The 16,720-nt window shown below is 39.5% G+C and overlaps 3 protein-coding genes across 9 annotated transcripts in view; 2 read left to right on the top strand and 1 right to left on the bottom strand.

Moving 5' to 3' along the window:
* col25a1 (collagen type XXV alpha 1 chain) overlaps positions 1-7,040 on the top strand; it is a 158,594-nt gene extending 151,554 nt beyond the window's left edge. For 5 of the 7 annotated variants that reach the window (XM_083937553.1, XM_083937549.1, XM_083937550.1 and 2 more), the window contains 2 exons: positions 2,399-2,437; positions 3,574-7,040. In XM_083937553.1, the coding sequence (XP_083793679.1) occupies positions 2,399-2,437; positions 3,574-3,600 (66 nt within the window). In that variant the 3' untranslated portion in view covers positions 3,601-7,040. Of the gene's footprint in view, positions 1-2,398; positions 2,438-2,871; positions 3,166-3,573 lie in introns of those variants that run through there. The other 2 variants (XM_083937552.1, XM_083937548.1) reach the window with 2 other exon arrangements.
* The window catches only part of rpl34 (ribosomal protein L34), a 189,308-nt gene that overhangs the window by 160,682 nt on the left and 11,906 nt on the right, over positions 1-16,720 (bottom strand). The gene's annotated exons all lie outside the window — the stretch shown is intronic.
* On the top strand, positions 9,256-16,599 carry etnppl (ethanolamine-phosphate phospho-lyase; the record flags this gene model as incomplete). The annotated part of the gene is made up of 12 exons (XM_083936922.1): positions 9,256-9,325; positions 9,708-9,867; positions 11,625-11,699; positions 11,930-12,023; positions 12,749-12,865; positions 13,503-13,585; positions 13,809-14,034; positions 14,586-14,740; positions 15,006-15,095; positions 15,924-16,054; positions 16,213-16,283; positions 16,501-16,599. The coding sequence occupies exons 1-12, from the start codon at positions 9,271-9,273 to the stop codon at positions 16,597-16,599; spliced, it is 1,356 nt and encodes a 451-aa protein (XP_083793048.1). The 5' UTR covers positions 9,256-9,270.

Below are 16,720 nucleotides of genomic sequence, written 5' to 3'. Positions count from 1 at the left end.
TGAACCCTTCCATTCCCTTAATTAAAACTGGAAAAAAGTTCTGCTTAAATCCTTTTCCTTCCCGCTGATTCCTCCATGGATCCAGTTACCTTTTAACCTGATGCTAACACAGACTCCTTTACTGATGCCCATGCTACTGGCACATGGACCCCTCCTCTACTCTGTTAATTCCTCTTTTCCCCTTGCTGTATTTGTACCAATTGGGCCAGACCATGAGGACAAGGGAAAACAGATTAAAGTGGTTATTGCTCCAAACCTATTCAAGATGAAGAATTTTTATTTTCAGGTTTTGTTATGATGCTTTCCGCTTCTGAAACAATGCTGTTTAATGCATGGGGACACTATGGGTAGAAATGTTAGTCGTTTAAGTATACTCATTTTAAAAGGCCATAGCAATTGTATAAGCATGCTGTGTGTAAACAAGAAAATAAGGTATAGTAGGTTATAAAACATTCATCCATCACAAATGTCATCTCATTAAATTACATCTACATCAGATGCAATAACATTATTTTAAGATAAACTCCCTGATTTTGTTATAGTCCCCAAATCCAGCTCATTGTTGTTTTGAATCTCAACTGCGGGGCAACTATGATAAAATCTGAGAGCCAAACCATCAACATTTTGATGTGCATGAGCTATATTTTGCTGTGTATTATGTGCATGAATTAGAATACACTCTCGCAGTTGTCATCACATGTAATATTTCATATGATTTTATATAACACTTGAGAGGGAACATGTTATCTTCATTAATGATGAAGACTCATTTTCAAGTTCAAAAAAATGTGATGAGTGGTCTCTGATTGACTCTTAAATGGATACGTTGGACATCTTGAAGTGGGGTGGTATGAGGTACTTATCTATAGTCAGTGTATTGCCTACAGCAGATGGCGGTCAACACACCCTCAGTTTGGAGAAGCAGGCAGAAGGACAGGCGCTGAAACTAAGCAATGTACTGATGTGGACGTTGGGGGGCAGCAGCTAACATATTTCAATCACCTACAAAAGTCAATATTAAGTGTATGCTTTATTTAGAATGTTTTATATTCTCACAGCCTTTGACAAAAACAGTAACTTTACTTAACAGGGAGTTGCTGGTCTACTGCTGCCCCGGTTGTCTAGTTTGTTTGTGTCACTGTGTGACTTTGTTGAAGAAGAAGAAGAACTTTTTAGAAGACACACAATAAAACAAACTAACACAACTAACTAACCAATCGAGGCAGCAGTAGCCTAACAACTCTCGTTTTTGTAAATGGCGTCTGGTGGCTTTAAAGAGGTGTAGAATAGCTTCGGTTCCCCGTCAGAAAGGGCTGTCTGACGGTAAGGTAAGACTTAGAGTACACTTTAATTGATATTGATTTACGTTTTCTGTTGTCCCCATCCACAGCAGTTCATTGCTTTGCCTCCACGTCTGTCCTCCTGCCTGCTTCTGTGGACTTTAAATAAATAATTCAATTCAATTCAATTTTATTTATAATGCCAAATCATAACAAAGTTATCTCAGGACACTTTAGGTATAGACCACACTCTATGCCTTATTTATGACTTACGTAGACCCAACAATTCCCCCGTTGAGTACACAGCGGCAACGAAAACCTTCCCTTTAACAGGCACGGACGTCGAACAGACCCATCTCTATGGAGGACGGAGATCTGTCTTGACCGGTTGGGGAGAAAGAAAAGGAGAGAGAAAGAGAGAAAAGACAGACAGATAGACAGAGAGGGACAAAGACAGACAGAGAGACACTTCCAGAGATGCAAGCAACCACAAAAGCAAAAGTGACTACAAAATAGCTATAGTACTGTGAATACTCACAACCCCACTTCAAATTATCCAAACTATCCCTTTAATATGTAAATCTGTTTGATGGAGCATGGTAGAGACATACAAACACAGTCATATCGACCTTTTTCCTGCTCCTGTTACACAAAGAGTTCATTTCACATCCAGTCAGAGAAAGTTTGTGCATTTTGTATTCTGACGTAGCCTTACCTCTAAAGTAACACATCATAGCTCAAAGTGCTGTATTTCAACATGGACAAGATGATGCAAATGCTTTAGTTGAAGGGGCTGCAGTTTTCACAAGTCAGCAGCTCCACATGAAACAAACTATTTCAATTTAGAGGACTTAAGTCATCTTTTATGCTGTGAGACAGCCGCAAACTGCAAACAGCTTGCTCGTGTTGTTTTTAAATCATGACGCAACAACAAAAGAAATAGTATAATTAATGTGGATAAGTTAAGCCTTCTGATATGATCATTTGCTTGTGGTTAGAGTGTGGCAGTGTATCCTTGCCAGAATGTGGTTTGTGTTCATTTGATACATCTGTTGACACTAAACCTCCCATTCCTGGTTCATGTTTTTTTCTCTTCCCTGCCTCTCTTCTCTAAACAGGGCCCAGATGGATTACCAATGCCTGGATGCTGGCAGAAGGTAAACAAGTATACATTTGAGTAATATGACAGACTTCAGTTGGTCAACTACACATTTACAGAGTGAATAAATATAAGGACCATATCTAAAATGATGTAAAGCTACAGTAAAAAGTCCCTTAATTGGTATTTAGATTTCTGGAATATTTCTGGAAAGGGGAAACAAAATCCTAGTTTTGGACTGTGATCGAATTACTCTCTCTTGTTAAATTGACATGGACATTGCTCCTTATATTTAGTTCACTCCGTGTCAGATCATTTTTCTCATGTGGGTTTCAGCTTCTCTATGTTTGCATGGGTTTTCTGTTAAATAAGTCGTAACAACGTTGTGTGAAAAATCTCACTGTGTCAAACCAGATTGTACAACTCAGCCATGAAACAATGTGAAAACATGCCCATCTTCATGTCCTTCTCTCTCCTGTGTTTTTCTTGCAGTGATCACTCTAACCTGAAACGCATGGAGTTTGTAAATAATGCTTCTTTTAGGTATTTATAGTTTTTTTTAATGGAAAAAAATGTCTAAAAGAAAAGAAGTCTATGTGTACAATGATGAAAAGAGATAACCGTCCCAAGTTTCGCACCATAAGCTGCTTCTACTCACATCACTGTGTGGAAAACCACGTGTGTCCGCTCTCTCACATCCGCATCGTCGTGGAGTTCAGATCCTTGGCTGGCAGCAGAACTTGTCTCTGTAGTCTTTGCATGGCTCAGACTGACTGGAGCGTCGCAGCCCGGCCAGATTCACAGGGGGGGGCGAAAGGAGACGTTGGAAGGAGGAGGAGGAGGAGGAAGTGGAGGAGGAGGATCTGGACTGGCTCTCTAACACCAAACGCTAGGTGTTTTGTGTTGTTTGGTCTGAACAAGCTCACCGCCCATTCATGCAGCATTTTCTAAAAGACTAAAAAAAAAAAAAAACTGTGCCAAACAGAACATTGCACCGCTGACCCTGCAAAAGCATGAGTAGTATACTGAAGCTATATTTATATGTATTGTACATACATGTCACTGTTTTGTGGTTGCGTCATGGCTTCTGCAGAAAAGAAAAACAACAACTAACCTAAAACAAAACAACAACAACAAAAAATCAACCCCAGTGCTCTGAATTCGTAATTTCTGCTTTCCTTTAATCTTCCCAAGGGAGTCACGCCATGGCTGGTAGCCTGAAAATCCCCAGAAAGTAAAGCTGTTGGTTATTGTTGCTTTATTGTGGTGATGCCTGCAGAGGGTATGATATCAGCAGGATTTCACTGTTGCACTCATGTGGCTCAGCATCAGCATCATCATCATCATGATCATCATCGTCAGTGGGGTGCATCCCACACACCCACTTGTCTCCGGGCAAGAGGGGAGAAATAACAGGCTCACTGCACTGTTAGGGAAACAAATGAGGCTCACATGGATTTGAGATTGAACAGGCCTGCTCAGGACCCCCTCTGAGCAAGGGGATGGATTCTGCAGGAGTCGCTAAGAGTCTCATTGATCTCCACAGTGATCAACTGGCCTATCTCCTGACAGGCAATGCTTCAAGATCTACTGAGAGCGTTAACAGAATGCAATCATGTTTTTTTTCTTTCTTTCTGCTCTCATTCTTTAACATTGTTTGTATTTTGTGTATAATTGCCTTTGGTGCCTCGAGCTTTTATTCATTCCTTTATCAGAAATGTACAACTTTATATCATATTTTTCATTACTGGAATGATGGTGATTTCAAAAGGGTAAGCTTTGTTTGGTAAAAGAGTTGTTGTGAGAGTATTGATAAGACACACATTGCGCACTGTTTTTCATATGAATCATTTTTACAAGGTGTTGAAATGGCATGAAGGTTACAGCTTCACCTGAGCATACGGTAGGACTGCGTCATTATTGACTGCCTTTGGTCTTACTCGTGGTTTTGAAGCTTGTTGTTTGTGCAAAACACATGCAGCATCGTAACAAATATGCTACTTGTTCATTCTGGACTTGTTGTATAGGATGTTAGTTGTACAGTGTTGTCAGTTCACTGCATGTACACAATTTATTACTTATGGATTTCTTAAATATAGAAACTAATTTGAGGAAGTGTATCAAAAGCATTGTTTAAATGTTCAGTTCAGTTTATTTTCAGACATTTCAGACAAAGACATTTCATGACAAACACAAAAAAATCTGAAGGGTCTGAAAAAAGAGAATAGGCAGAAGCTAAAGCTTATAACGCCTACCCGTGTTTTAATGTTGGGGTTCACTGAGCTCTAACTAGCCGGACATACAGTAGCTTCTGTTTCAGATCGGAACAATCTCAGTTGCATTACACTGCTCTTCTACAAGGGGTTACTTTGTGTCTTTATTATGCAATCAAACAGAAACTAGATGAAATTCAAAGGATAGATTTGAGAGCAGAAATATCAACACTTCAATGAGGCAATTTTGGATTTACAACAACACTACTCACATTAATACATTTTCGAATCAGAGAGCCCTCCTCTCAAATCATATACTTGATTGCAGTGTGGAAAGTTTCGCTGTCAAACCTATTCTGTATAATTGTATAATAGAGACTCAAAAGTACCATACATTTTACACCATGTATTGTCTTAAACATATAGAAAACTTAGAATTCAGTACAAGAAAAGCTAATTTCGACATACAGTTAATTGGTCAACGTCCATGAATACACCACAGTCTAACTGGTGGCCAGTTATGTCACATTCCATATTAGATGGAGCAATAGGTTTATTTTTCACCATAGTTAATTCATCTTTTTCATATTTATTATATTCAAATTGGCTTCTGACATAGTAGGTGTGATGCAAGATGACACTCAGTACGTCTTCAACAGTAGAAATAGAATAGAGGGATTTCCTTGAAGGGCAGATGTGAAACACCGACACCTTGTTGTGTAATAGCAGCAACCACAGGTGGATTCAAGAAGATTTATTTCCAAATGGTTTCCGTTTGATTGTACAGTTCATCTCATCGTTCTAAAGAATGGGTGCACATCTGTATAGATTATAATGGTGCTATCTAATAGTAGGTCAACAACAACTCAGTTGATGCGCTCTACCAGTGGCAAGATCTACACAACAGGTTTCTTAATTGTTGTTGGGGTTTGATGTATGTAACAATTTTAAGTTGTCTGTGCATATATCTGTGCATATATTTGTGTATTTGTCTCAATATTTTAAGTGGTACATTATTTATTTTTCTATAATTTCTTAAATGAAGGCATTTTGGTTTTAGACAGCATTCCTTTCAGTTGTTTTGGCTCTTGATGTCGGTTTCTGCTGCGTCTCTATTGATATTATGAACATTTACGGATCATAAGGCATCACATTATGCATAAGGCACAGTGTGAAGGAAGGTGGTCATTTTCAAAAACAGACCAGTGTGTTATCACTGTGCATTGAGATTATAGGCCTTACAATGGTTCGTTTGCTTTTATTTAACTTTGTGTCAAAAAGATGACAATAAACAACAAAGTACTGATGGCCTGAAAGTTGACAGGCCCAGCCAATCCAGCGGCATCAAGTTAAATATCACAGGTTTTTCCTCACGCTTCCTCTTTCTTGCTGTCTCTTTCTCTCTCTCTCTCTTTGCATTGAATGTAGTTTGATATATGTATAGTGGATTGTTAATGAACTGTTAAAACGTGTGCTCATTTGACAAGAAGTGCAATTTATACTTTGGTTAATGTGTGTAGCATCAAATGCAGCTGAAATATCACATCATGGTGACTTAAATAGCTCTATTTGTTCAGTCATGCTACACTGTATACCACTACCTGGAAAGAAAATGTTTATCTTCTAGAAGACAAAGAAACAAACTTAAACATGGACCTTTCATTAAATATCACATTTTTGATTGGTTAAATATTCTTCTCAAAGACTGTCCTTTCACTCATGTTTCAAAATGTTATTTCCATTACTTAATATTTACTAAATGTTTTTGTTCATCTCGTGTTTTGATTTCCAGCCTTTTGTTACAGTATTTGTTCTGACAAGTTGCTGTATCTTTAGCATGTGCAGCTAATTTTGTAATTGATTTTTTTATTTGATTCATTTGTTTGTTTGATTGTTGTGTTTCCTTGTTAAATAATCACATTTAGTTTATTCTGTCTTTTAGCAGAAGTGCCCAAATCTTTCAAACATTTATTTCCATATCAGTATTAGCAGCGCTGGTGAGGGGCTCCAAAATGACTCATTGATTAATAGCCAGATCTGTGTATTTTTCAAATTCTCTGAGTCAAGTCTGCCTCTGAAGAAACAAAAGCATACACCCAGGCCACACTTCACTAAATCTCTCAGATTAAACGTGTTGGTGTTGGATAACAGACACAGTCACATCCATCTGCATTATTCTAAAACACACTGATCTCTTATCAGAAACTCTTACAGATCTATACCCTCCAATACACCGTAGCCTTACTCAAACAAGTGTATTGCCATAAACTCTAAAATTAAATGCAGTCTTGGTGCAGGAGCAAAAATACTAGGCGAAATCCATGTTGCGGCTTTGAGTTAAAACTGCATTTTTCAGTTTCTTTACTGTGTTTGTATTATTCATTTTTTTACCCACTTGATTGACATTTCCTTAAAGACCCTTGTGTTCACACACTACTATATTTCAAGATGACCTTTCAAATGACTGTACTGTTGGAGCCAAATAAACACAGTCTTTCAAATACACCAAACGATAGACTTGCCGTTATTGGTCGTCCTCAATATCTAATTCAGTGTGTTGTATCACGAAATATTATGTTTTCTATTGGACTAGCTTAAACTAATAGCCAGAAAATACAGTATATTGAGGTACCCTTAAAGCCTGCATTTGGAACCCAACCGATTTTTGCACAGTAACAGTATTTACAAAGCAAGCTTTGATGGTAATGTGGGTAAAGGTATGTAAGTGTAAAATGACTTCCTGTGTATGCAGGGGTGCAGATACGATGTCCGGATTGGGGGGGGGGGGACAAAAGTGATCATAATTTAAGTAGCCCTGTGAGACCATCCTCATCTCGTGAGCTCCATTGTATTTTACTCGCAGAGCAGTCTGGTAACGTGCGGCGGAAAAAATTTGGAGAAGGTTGCCAAGCGACCGAACCAATCAGTGTTGGTTTTGACGCGGATATAAGTGTGACTAGAGAAGTTTTCAGACAGTGGTAGCCCTAATTCTGTTAGCTGCTAACTAACGTTTATTTCTCTTGGATCCTTCTGTTGGAAATTGTGCCTTTTGTCCGTAAATTCACGTTACACAAACTGCAAATATCCTTTACCAACATGTTGTTTACTTTCTGAGCTCTTCCTTGACTGAAATCACATTTGTTCAGTTTTGAATAATTGATGGTATTTTTATTGGTGGGGACAATTCATGTTTTTCAGAAATTGTGGGGAGCATGTGCCCCCCTCCCCCATCTGCACCCATGTTTATGTGCTAAACTTTACTAACAACACAAGTACAGCTCCTGCCAGTGTTCTGTTATAATATTATGTTACTGGATTATTATTATTAATGTTGTAAACTGTTTTTAATAATGTATCAGGTTGAGGTGAAGCTAACAGCTACCTGCAGTACTTTTTGTACTGTTGGTTTATCTAATAATCCTCTTTTTGGATTTAAAATTTTACATTTATTACAGAACAGGTAGTGAGATAAAAAGTGGGATTTCCCTCTAAATTGTAGTAGAGTAGAAGTTTAAATTTGCATAAAGTAGAAATATTCCAGTAAAGTACAGGGACCTAATTGTACTTGAATCCAATCAGTGTTCGATTGATTTGATAAATGAAGTGGTGGTAAAAGTGCAACAAGCCGACTTCTTCCTATCTGCTTCTGAAATGAAGTTTAGAAGCCTATAATTAAAGGAAATACTCAAGTAAAGTACAGATGCCTCAAAAGAGTACTGAGCAAATGTAGGTCAAATCCTGCCAGCCCCCCACACTTAAACAGTAGCTGTATAGAGCCTACTTTCACACAGCTGTGGAGCAGGTGTTCAAACAGCCTCCCAGCACATCGGTGGGGAGATCACCTGCGTCAGGGCAGCACGAGGGAGCTGCGCGAGCTCGTGTACGGGTGTTGGTGTTTTTGCGTCTTTCAAGCCCGTGAGCGCGCGCGCGTGTATGTGTATACAGGCCGGTTGTGTGTGCCGGAGCAGATGTAGTTGATCTCCGAGCCAGCGAGGAGGAAAGAGCGCTCCGTCCCACAGCTGGATAACATCAGGATGTCTGCGGAAAGATTTGAGAAAAAGAAGACGATAGACCTGAGGAAGAAGCACATTGGGTAAGAGCATTGACATTGTGCGGCTGCGTTATGCCGCAAAGTTTCCTATAAAGATGACAGACGTTAAGCACTAGCAGCTTCACAACGCTACGTTATCCTGTAAACGCTATTAAAGTGCGCTACTGTACAGACTTCAGCAGGCGCAGCAGGGAATAGTTGAAACTTTTATTATACAGAAATGTAAGGGATTGTTTTCCCCCACGCAACAAACCAACCATTACATTTTTCGGAAATGACATTTCAATAGTGACATGCCCATATATATAGTTTTTAAAAATGCAATTTTGATTTGTATAATTGATAATTTCAGTGGAAACATACAATACATTAGCTGAAAGCTGCAGTTCATTTGTGTGCAATGTATTGTATTACAGGACAGCCTACTTTTGCATTTTCCAACTGTGCTCATGACTTATAATATCTGTACCTAGTACTGCAGAAAAAAGAAAAAAAACCTGTTCAACCACAGCGAAACAACACACATTCCGCGTATGGAAGAATTAATATGAGCTCCTCTGCAGGCCATCTTGTAAGATTTTCTTCAGCCATGACCCTATCAAGATTGTGCAAGCCAAAGGCCAGTACATGTATGATGAAGAAGGACAGCGCTACTTGGATTGCATCAACAATGTGGCTCATGGTAAACACACAGTTGCACATGCATTGCAGAAGCACAAAAATGTGTACATCAGATCTGGCTTTATACCATTTTTATGTCATCAAACTGTGTTAAGCTGGCATTCAAATTTGCAATCAAACTGGAAGTTGTCATGTAACGCATACCTAACTGGGAGAGGGTGAGCTGCAATACTTGCATGCAGAAACAGGAGTGTATAACAGGATGTCGCCTGGCATACCGCTTTCCCCGCTCTTTAATTTCAGCATATGGCCTCCAATTATGTGTCTTTAATATCATTTGTCGTGGTATGTTTTGTCTCAAATTACAGTCAGATGATTTAAGTGAGTGATGCATGTTTTTGTCCAGTTCTAATCCTGTGTACATCCTTTCTTCCATTTCTCAGTGGGCCACTGTCACCCAGATGTGGTGAAGGCAGGAGCTCAGCAGATGGAACTACTCAACACCAACTCACGATTCTTGCATGACAACCTTGTACTGTACGCCCAGAGACTGCAGGCCACACTCCCAGACAAGCTGTCTGTGTGCTACTTTGTCAACTCTGGGTATGTCTGCATGCTTTCACACTCCTCAAAAGACATAACAGCAGATGAGCTAGACTTGTTTTTTGGGTGTACATCAGTGGTTGCTGGTACAGGTGAAGACACTTAATGGTGATGGACTGGTTGACTGATACAATAGCATTCATTCTTTATCTACTGTAATCACTTGAACTGTTGCCTGGGCGTTTATCCCCAATGGGAGCTATAAAGCTCTGCAGCAAACTGCTTTATAATGTATGTAATAATGAAAGTGTTCAGTCCAGACATGTATAGTTATCATGTTACTTTAATCAAGAAAGGAATAAACAGATGTTGCAGCGGATCATCCTCGTTGGAACAGCCTCTTGCTTGTCTGGATTTATAAGTGTAATAATGATGTTGGTTTAGGAACAACAATAATATTAGTCAACTTAATAAAACTTTAAAAATGATAGTTCCAGGGCAGCATTCCTAGGAAGTATCTAAAGGACAGTATGATGTAATGCATATCTGCCTTCCACAGGCTGGACCAGTCCAACTAGGTTACTTATTTACACCACTTGCTGGAGTGCTGCAGTGTGAACAGGAATTATCTGGTCAAGGATAATACAGTTGTGGATAATGACTCAGTCAGTAATACCAGTCCGGTATTTATCAGTCCCATAGGTGCTCTGAGAGGGCTTTATCCTCTATGGCGTATGGGCCCCATAATGAAACTTCAGATAAATGCTACAGCTACAGCTGCAAAGATGAACTCATTAGTTGGGAACTATTCAATTCATTGCCAACTATTTTGATAATCTATTAATCGGTTTGAGTAATTGTTTAAGAAAAAAAAAGTCAAAATTCACTGATTCCTACTTCTTTAACGTGAATGGCATCTGGTTTCTTTCCTCCTCTATAACAATAAACAGAACATCTTTGAGTTGAGGACAAACTAAGACATTTAGCGACATCATCTTAGGCTTTAGGAAACATTTTTCACCAATTTCTGTCTTTTCATAGACCAAACAACTATAAAACAATGAATAGAATAATTGACAATGAAAATAATCGTTAGTCAGCGCTAGCTACAGCATTCAGCAACATTGTCAACAATATAACAAATTTGTGCCAAGAGTTTGGGGAAGACCCTTTCTTGTGTCAACATGACAATGCCCCTGTGTCCCATGAGGAATTATTTTCTGAGTTTGGTGTGGAAAAAACTTGCCTGACATGCACAGATCCCTGACGTTCATCCCCTCCACCTTAGGGATGAACTGGAACACCTCACTAATGTTCTTGTGTGAACAGGAACAAAATCCTGCAGCCAGGACCATGTAGTGTAGAAGAAAAAGAAAAGTAGCCAATGTGGATGCCATGTGTGCCCTCTCGTGCTACCAGCTTTGCCAAGTGTCTCCATTTTCAATGTGCAAATCTGGTACAGGTAGAGTAGCTAACTTGTCGTGCCAATGTCCGGGAGGCCGATTTTGCCTTTAAATGTACAAGTTGTGATACAATGACACACAGGTAGGGTTAATACACCAGAACAGGATCATTCTAGTGTTAATCAAAAAACATGTTTCTGGGTTAAGATAGCATCATATATCACTGAGATCTTAAAGCCTTATTAAGCTTCACACATTACCAATACTTATGCATAGGTTTCACCTCATACGCCCTTTAATGGGTAAGTAAAACATGAAACTGTGACTTTTACTGCTAGTGACATCCGTGGCTTCACCTGTGTATTTTGTGGTGACTGAGTAACTCAAAGTAACCCTTGCACTTTTGAACTTCAGCTCCGAAGCCAATGACCTGGCCCTCCGATTAGCGTGGCAGTACACCGGCCACAAAGATATCATCACGTTGGACAAGTAAGTGTTACTGCACAGTCATTGTTCAAAAAAGACACGTCGTACAGTGCCAGGTGTGCAGAATAAAAGGATATACTGTAGATGATAATGAGTGGTTAAAGTCCTTTTATGACAGTATACTGATAGTATACTTTTGTATAGTGACGATATCTCTGCTGTCTTCATGTATCCATGTTTTTCACACTCCACATGTTGTTGTAATTGAGAGAACTGACTTGCTTTGTTTGCAGTGCGTATCACGGCCATGTCTCATCGCTCATTGACATCAGTCCGTATAAGTTCCACCACTCATCAGATGCTGAGCAGAATCCATTTGTCCATGTGGTGAGTGCATTTCCTCTCCCTGTCCGCCTGCCTGCACACTATTGAAACACCATGACTCAACTTGCACAACAGGGTTTTGGCAGGCTACTGAGGATTAAGTCCTTTGCATGCACAGGGATACATGCGTGTGGATGTGTGTGTGGATAAGAAAAGAGGAGACAGATGAATAAAATATAAAAATAAATTCTACATATTGAGCAGGGCGAGATGGAACCAAAGTGCTTTTGAAAGGGAAGCTTTTTGCTGTTGGTTTTTAATCCCCCAACTACCTGAAGAGTGCCTCTGGAATGAGGCAGAACAGGATGGTTATGGCTCGGGTGCGCCTTTTCTAGCTCCTTTGTGAAAATGTGAGGAAATCATATTTCTGCAATGTTTTTTCATTAGGCATTTAACTAACATGCATGCAACATCTTATATGCTAGACCACAATGTTGCAAATAATGCAGATACACGAGATAGATCGATGGGAAGGCATTTTGTCACATTTGTACGCCACAAACAACATTTTCTAGAATACAAGGAAAAGACAAACTAATACTTTTTAGACAGTATTAAAGCTGATAACATTTTGTATATTCAAATAGAAGTTGTCCCAAGTCTCCATCTATCAGAAACTATGGAAAGAATGAGTGTGAATGTGCTACACACACACTATAGAATGAGGATGCAGCTGTTGCCTGTGAATCTGCTTTAGTAATCATCTCAAAGTCTCGTCCCCTACACAGGCTCCCAGCCCAGATGTGTACAGAGGCAAATACAGAGCGGATCACCCTGACCCTGCCACAGCATATGCAGATGAAGTCAAAGATATGATACATGGAGTCCATGAAAAAGGAGGCAAGGTAAAGTTTGCGTTTGTACCTGTGTTACAAGCGAAGTTGACCTTGTGCTGCAGAAATAACTCCAGAAATGTCCAACAGAAATATGAATTGCTTGAATGTTGTTTTATAGGATGACTCTTTTTTTTTGGAGGAATGGCCCTGCATAAGTAAAAAAAGCGTATGCAATGTGTCAGTTATTTCATTAGATTTATTTTCCTTATCCATTTTCTTTCCCTTTCTCCCAATTCTCAGGTTCAGGCCAAGCACACAGGCTTTTAGAGTCAGATCCCAGACCACAAGAACATGTGTAGGGGACTCTTAATGTCCAAGCTTGTTGGCAAACCAAAAAGATGCTTCGAGTGGTGAGAGGGACGGGATTTCAGCCCAGGGATTATAAAGAATGCAGTTTCTAACGGATGTTTGTGCAGATATGCGTCTACAGGAGGACCCGAAACAAACAGCTGAAGTCACTCCACAGTGACTGACAGTAACATTCATTTCTGTCCAAACATGACATGACTGGCTCTCTCTTGTTTGTGCAAACAGCACACTTATGAAAGAGGAAGATCTACGGGTCAAATGTGCCGGAACTCCTCCTCCTCTCCAGTTTGTCAGTCTGGCTTTAGATTGACAGACCTGCTGTTTTTCTCTCGTGCAGATTGCTGCTTTTATTGCTGAGTCATTGCAGAGCTGTGGTGGGCAGGTCATTCCACCCATGGGCTACTTCCAGCAAGTGGCAGAGTATGTACCTAAATTACTGCAGAGATTTACTCATGCTTATACTCAACACTTAAAAGTATTTTATTTTTATTTTTTTTAAAACATCTAAAGAATGTTCTGCTTAGATGACCCCAGACAGAGCCACAGTATAAACAAACCTGTGTTTGAGAGTGTTTTCCTGACTGAGAGAATGAGTAACTAACTGGGGTTTATCGCTACACCAATGTTTTCTGCCCCTCTACAGACATGTGCACAAAGCAGGGGGCGTTTTCATCGCTGATGAAGTCCAAGTGGGCTTTGGCCGTGTTGGCACCCACTTCTGGGCCTTCCAGCTTCAGGGAGAAGATTTTGTGCCAGATATTGTCACCATGGGAAAGCCTATTGGCAATGGACACCCCTTGTCATGTGTGGTCACGACCAAAGAGGTGGCAGAGGCTTTCATGTCAAGTGGAATGGAGTATTTCAATACAGTAAGAGTACTATGTAGAATAATAAAGAATTTTTGCAAGTAATGTAATAAAAATGTTCAAGATATGAGCACATTTTTAACTATTCAAGTAGTTATTAAGATGTCTAAAACTTAGAAAGGCAGATTTCTGTTGTTTTTTTCTCTCAAACGTATACCAGAGATTAGAGGTCATTGACCCGACCTCAGCCTTGACATGATGTTCTTGTCTGTACTTTCCAAGCGTATGGAGACATCTGTTTTCCAAATTATGGGATAACATACATTCCAACTAAGCCAGTTCCTTGTTTGTTTTCATTCAAGGCATCATATTACAGTTATTTCCTGTGAAATGAGAATAGTTGGTTATCTGTTGAGGAGATACATTTAGCATATGACATTGACAATTGTGACATTGTAAATCTGTTTTATATTTAATGGCTCAAAATGTCTTATGGGTCTGTCCTCAGTGTACAGAATCTCCCAATGAGCAGCTGTTTTTCTATGTGGCGTGAACATAACCCTGGTGTAACCTGTCCTCACCTGAATTATGTGTGTGGGTTTTGAATTTCTCAGTTTGGCGGTAACCCAGTGTCGTGTGCCATCGGCCTGTCCGTCCTAGACGTGATCGTGAAAGAGGATCTCCAGGGTAATGCGCTGCGTGTGGGTCAATACCTGACCAATCTGTTGGAAAAGCAGAAAGAGAAGCATCCACTGGTTGGTGACATCAGGTGAGCACACACACAGTTACAGTATGTGACACAGCAACAGCTGATTAGTGCATGATCTGTAAAGCTGATCCAGAACACTGCTCATTATATCTGACCATTATGTTCTAATAAACTTCTATTTAACTATATTTGACTATACTCACTATTGTAGAAACAAGTATGATGGAAAAAGTGGTAGATTATAACTTTATATATATATTATCAATTTGGTGTATATCACCATGATCCAGAACATGTTTTGGGAAAGTAACTGACTGTCCTGCAGGGGTCGTGGCCTCTTTGCCGGGGTAGAGCTTGTGAAAGACAGGCTGAAGCTCACTCCTGCTACAGCAGAAGCCCAAGAAGTCATATATAGGTGAGTGTTAAATGTGAGATGTTAAGTCTCTGATGTCATATTAATAATAAAATGTATATAATGCATAATTATACTACACCGCAGCATTCTCAACCATGATTCCATAATCATTATTAACTACTATCCACTTTGCTGCTGTAAAGAGGAAATTTCCCCTTTGTGGGACTGATAAAGTAATATCTTATCTTATCTCATCTTATGTTTTGTACAACAAACGGGCCATATCCCAAACACAAACACCTCCATGAATGAGATGTGATGATGAGATAATGATATCTCACTCATGGAGGTGTTTCATTTTCAGCTTTTGAGATCACAATGCTGCATAGTATCCCATTTGTAATTATTATAGCAAGACATCAAATTGTCTGAGTTCACACATATGGAACTTGACAGTTACTAAGTTGTTCTTCCAGTTTATGAATGAAATAAAAAAAAAAAACTAAAATGAATTACCTGAAGATTTAGCAGAATTTGAATGTAACAGAACTTATTATGACCTGACTTACCAATGCACTTTCTTATTTGATATATTAATAACAATACTACTAATAATAAACTACACTTTTAACTGCAATAGTTCTTTTGTCACAGCAGGAAAAAGCACAGGTGTCATTCAAAACATTAATTAGAGCTGCATCCATTTCAGTGTGCGTGCTGTCTGGATGCTTGCATGGAGCAGGGCCAGCGTTAGCAATATAAGTTCCACCTGTGCTTTTCCTGCTTTGAGTAGTCTCAGAATGTTGGCTGACGTTTTAAATGACTCAACCACTTGGGTAGAATTTGTAAACTGATGGAGGCTGGAGAATAACTGATATTTTCTCCCAGGCTAAAGCAACAGTACATCCTTCTTAGTGCTGACGGACCTCATCGCAATGTGCTCAAATTTAAGCCTCCCATGTGCTTCAGTACAGAAGACGCTGATCTGGTGGTGGAGAAAATCGACCACATCCTCACAGGTACTTCACAGTAACCCCATTACATTTTTTCCTCTGAGGTGTTGTTGGGGATGGTGGAACACGGCGCTGTCTTTCTGGCTTTTGCATTATTTAGAAGGATCAAGGTGTAATAGTTGCTGAACAATCTCTCGTGGCGTGTCACTGTGTCTGTTTTCCAGAGCTTGAGGAAGCACTGGGCTTGAAGTCGCACAATGAACTGAGTGTAGAGAATGAAAGCAGTAAAAGAAAGGTAAGTGTGACTCTGCTTCCTACCTGAATTGTCCCCCATGCATCTGAAAGAATAAAATAAACCCTAGAGCAAAGCTTTATTCTGTTAAATCTATCACTCGCATAAAAAAAAGGAAAAGTATAGAATAGACAACCATGACAGATGTCTAAATTTTTCTTGATTTCCCAACCTCATTTATTTTCAATTCATCTTCATTTCTCCTTGGTTTCATCTCAAGCTGCAAGCTGATGAAAACGGACACCAGTATCACAGTGGGTTGGCCCACAACAGAGGGAGCGGTCAAGCTCCTCAACAAACCAAACGCATCAGGACATGACGCTGCCTAAGTGACAAAACTGTATCTTTGACATAGTTAATGAACTGGGATCAGACAGTAAACTTTAGAGGTATAGTAAGGTCGTCTTTATTATCCTCCAGGATCAACTTACGCGGACAAC

Source organism: Echiichthys vipera (genome assembly GCF_963691815.1).
Source record: "Echiichthys vipera genome assembly, chromosome: 22".
Classification (NCBI taxonomy): domain Eukaryota; kingdom Metazoa; phylum Chordata; class Actinopteri; order Perciformes; family Trachinidae; genus Echiichthys; species Echiichthys vipera.
Note: the sequence above shows the minus strand (reverse complement) of the source record. Positions and strands in the feature narration are given on the sequence as shown.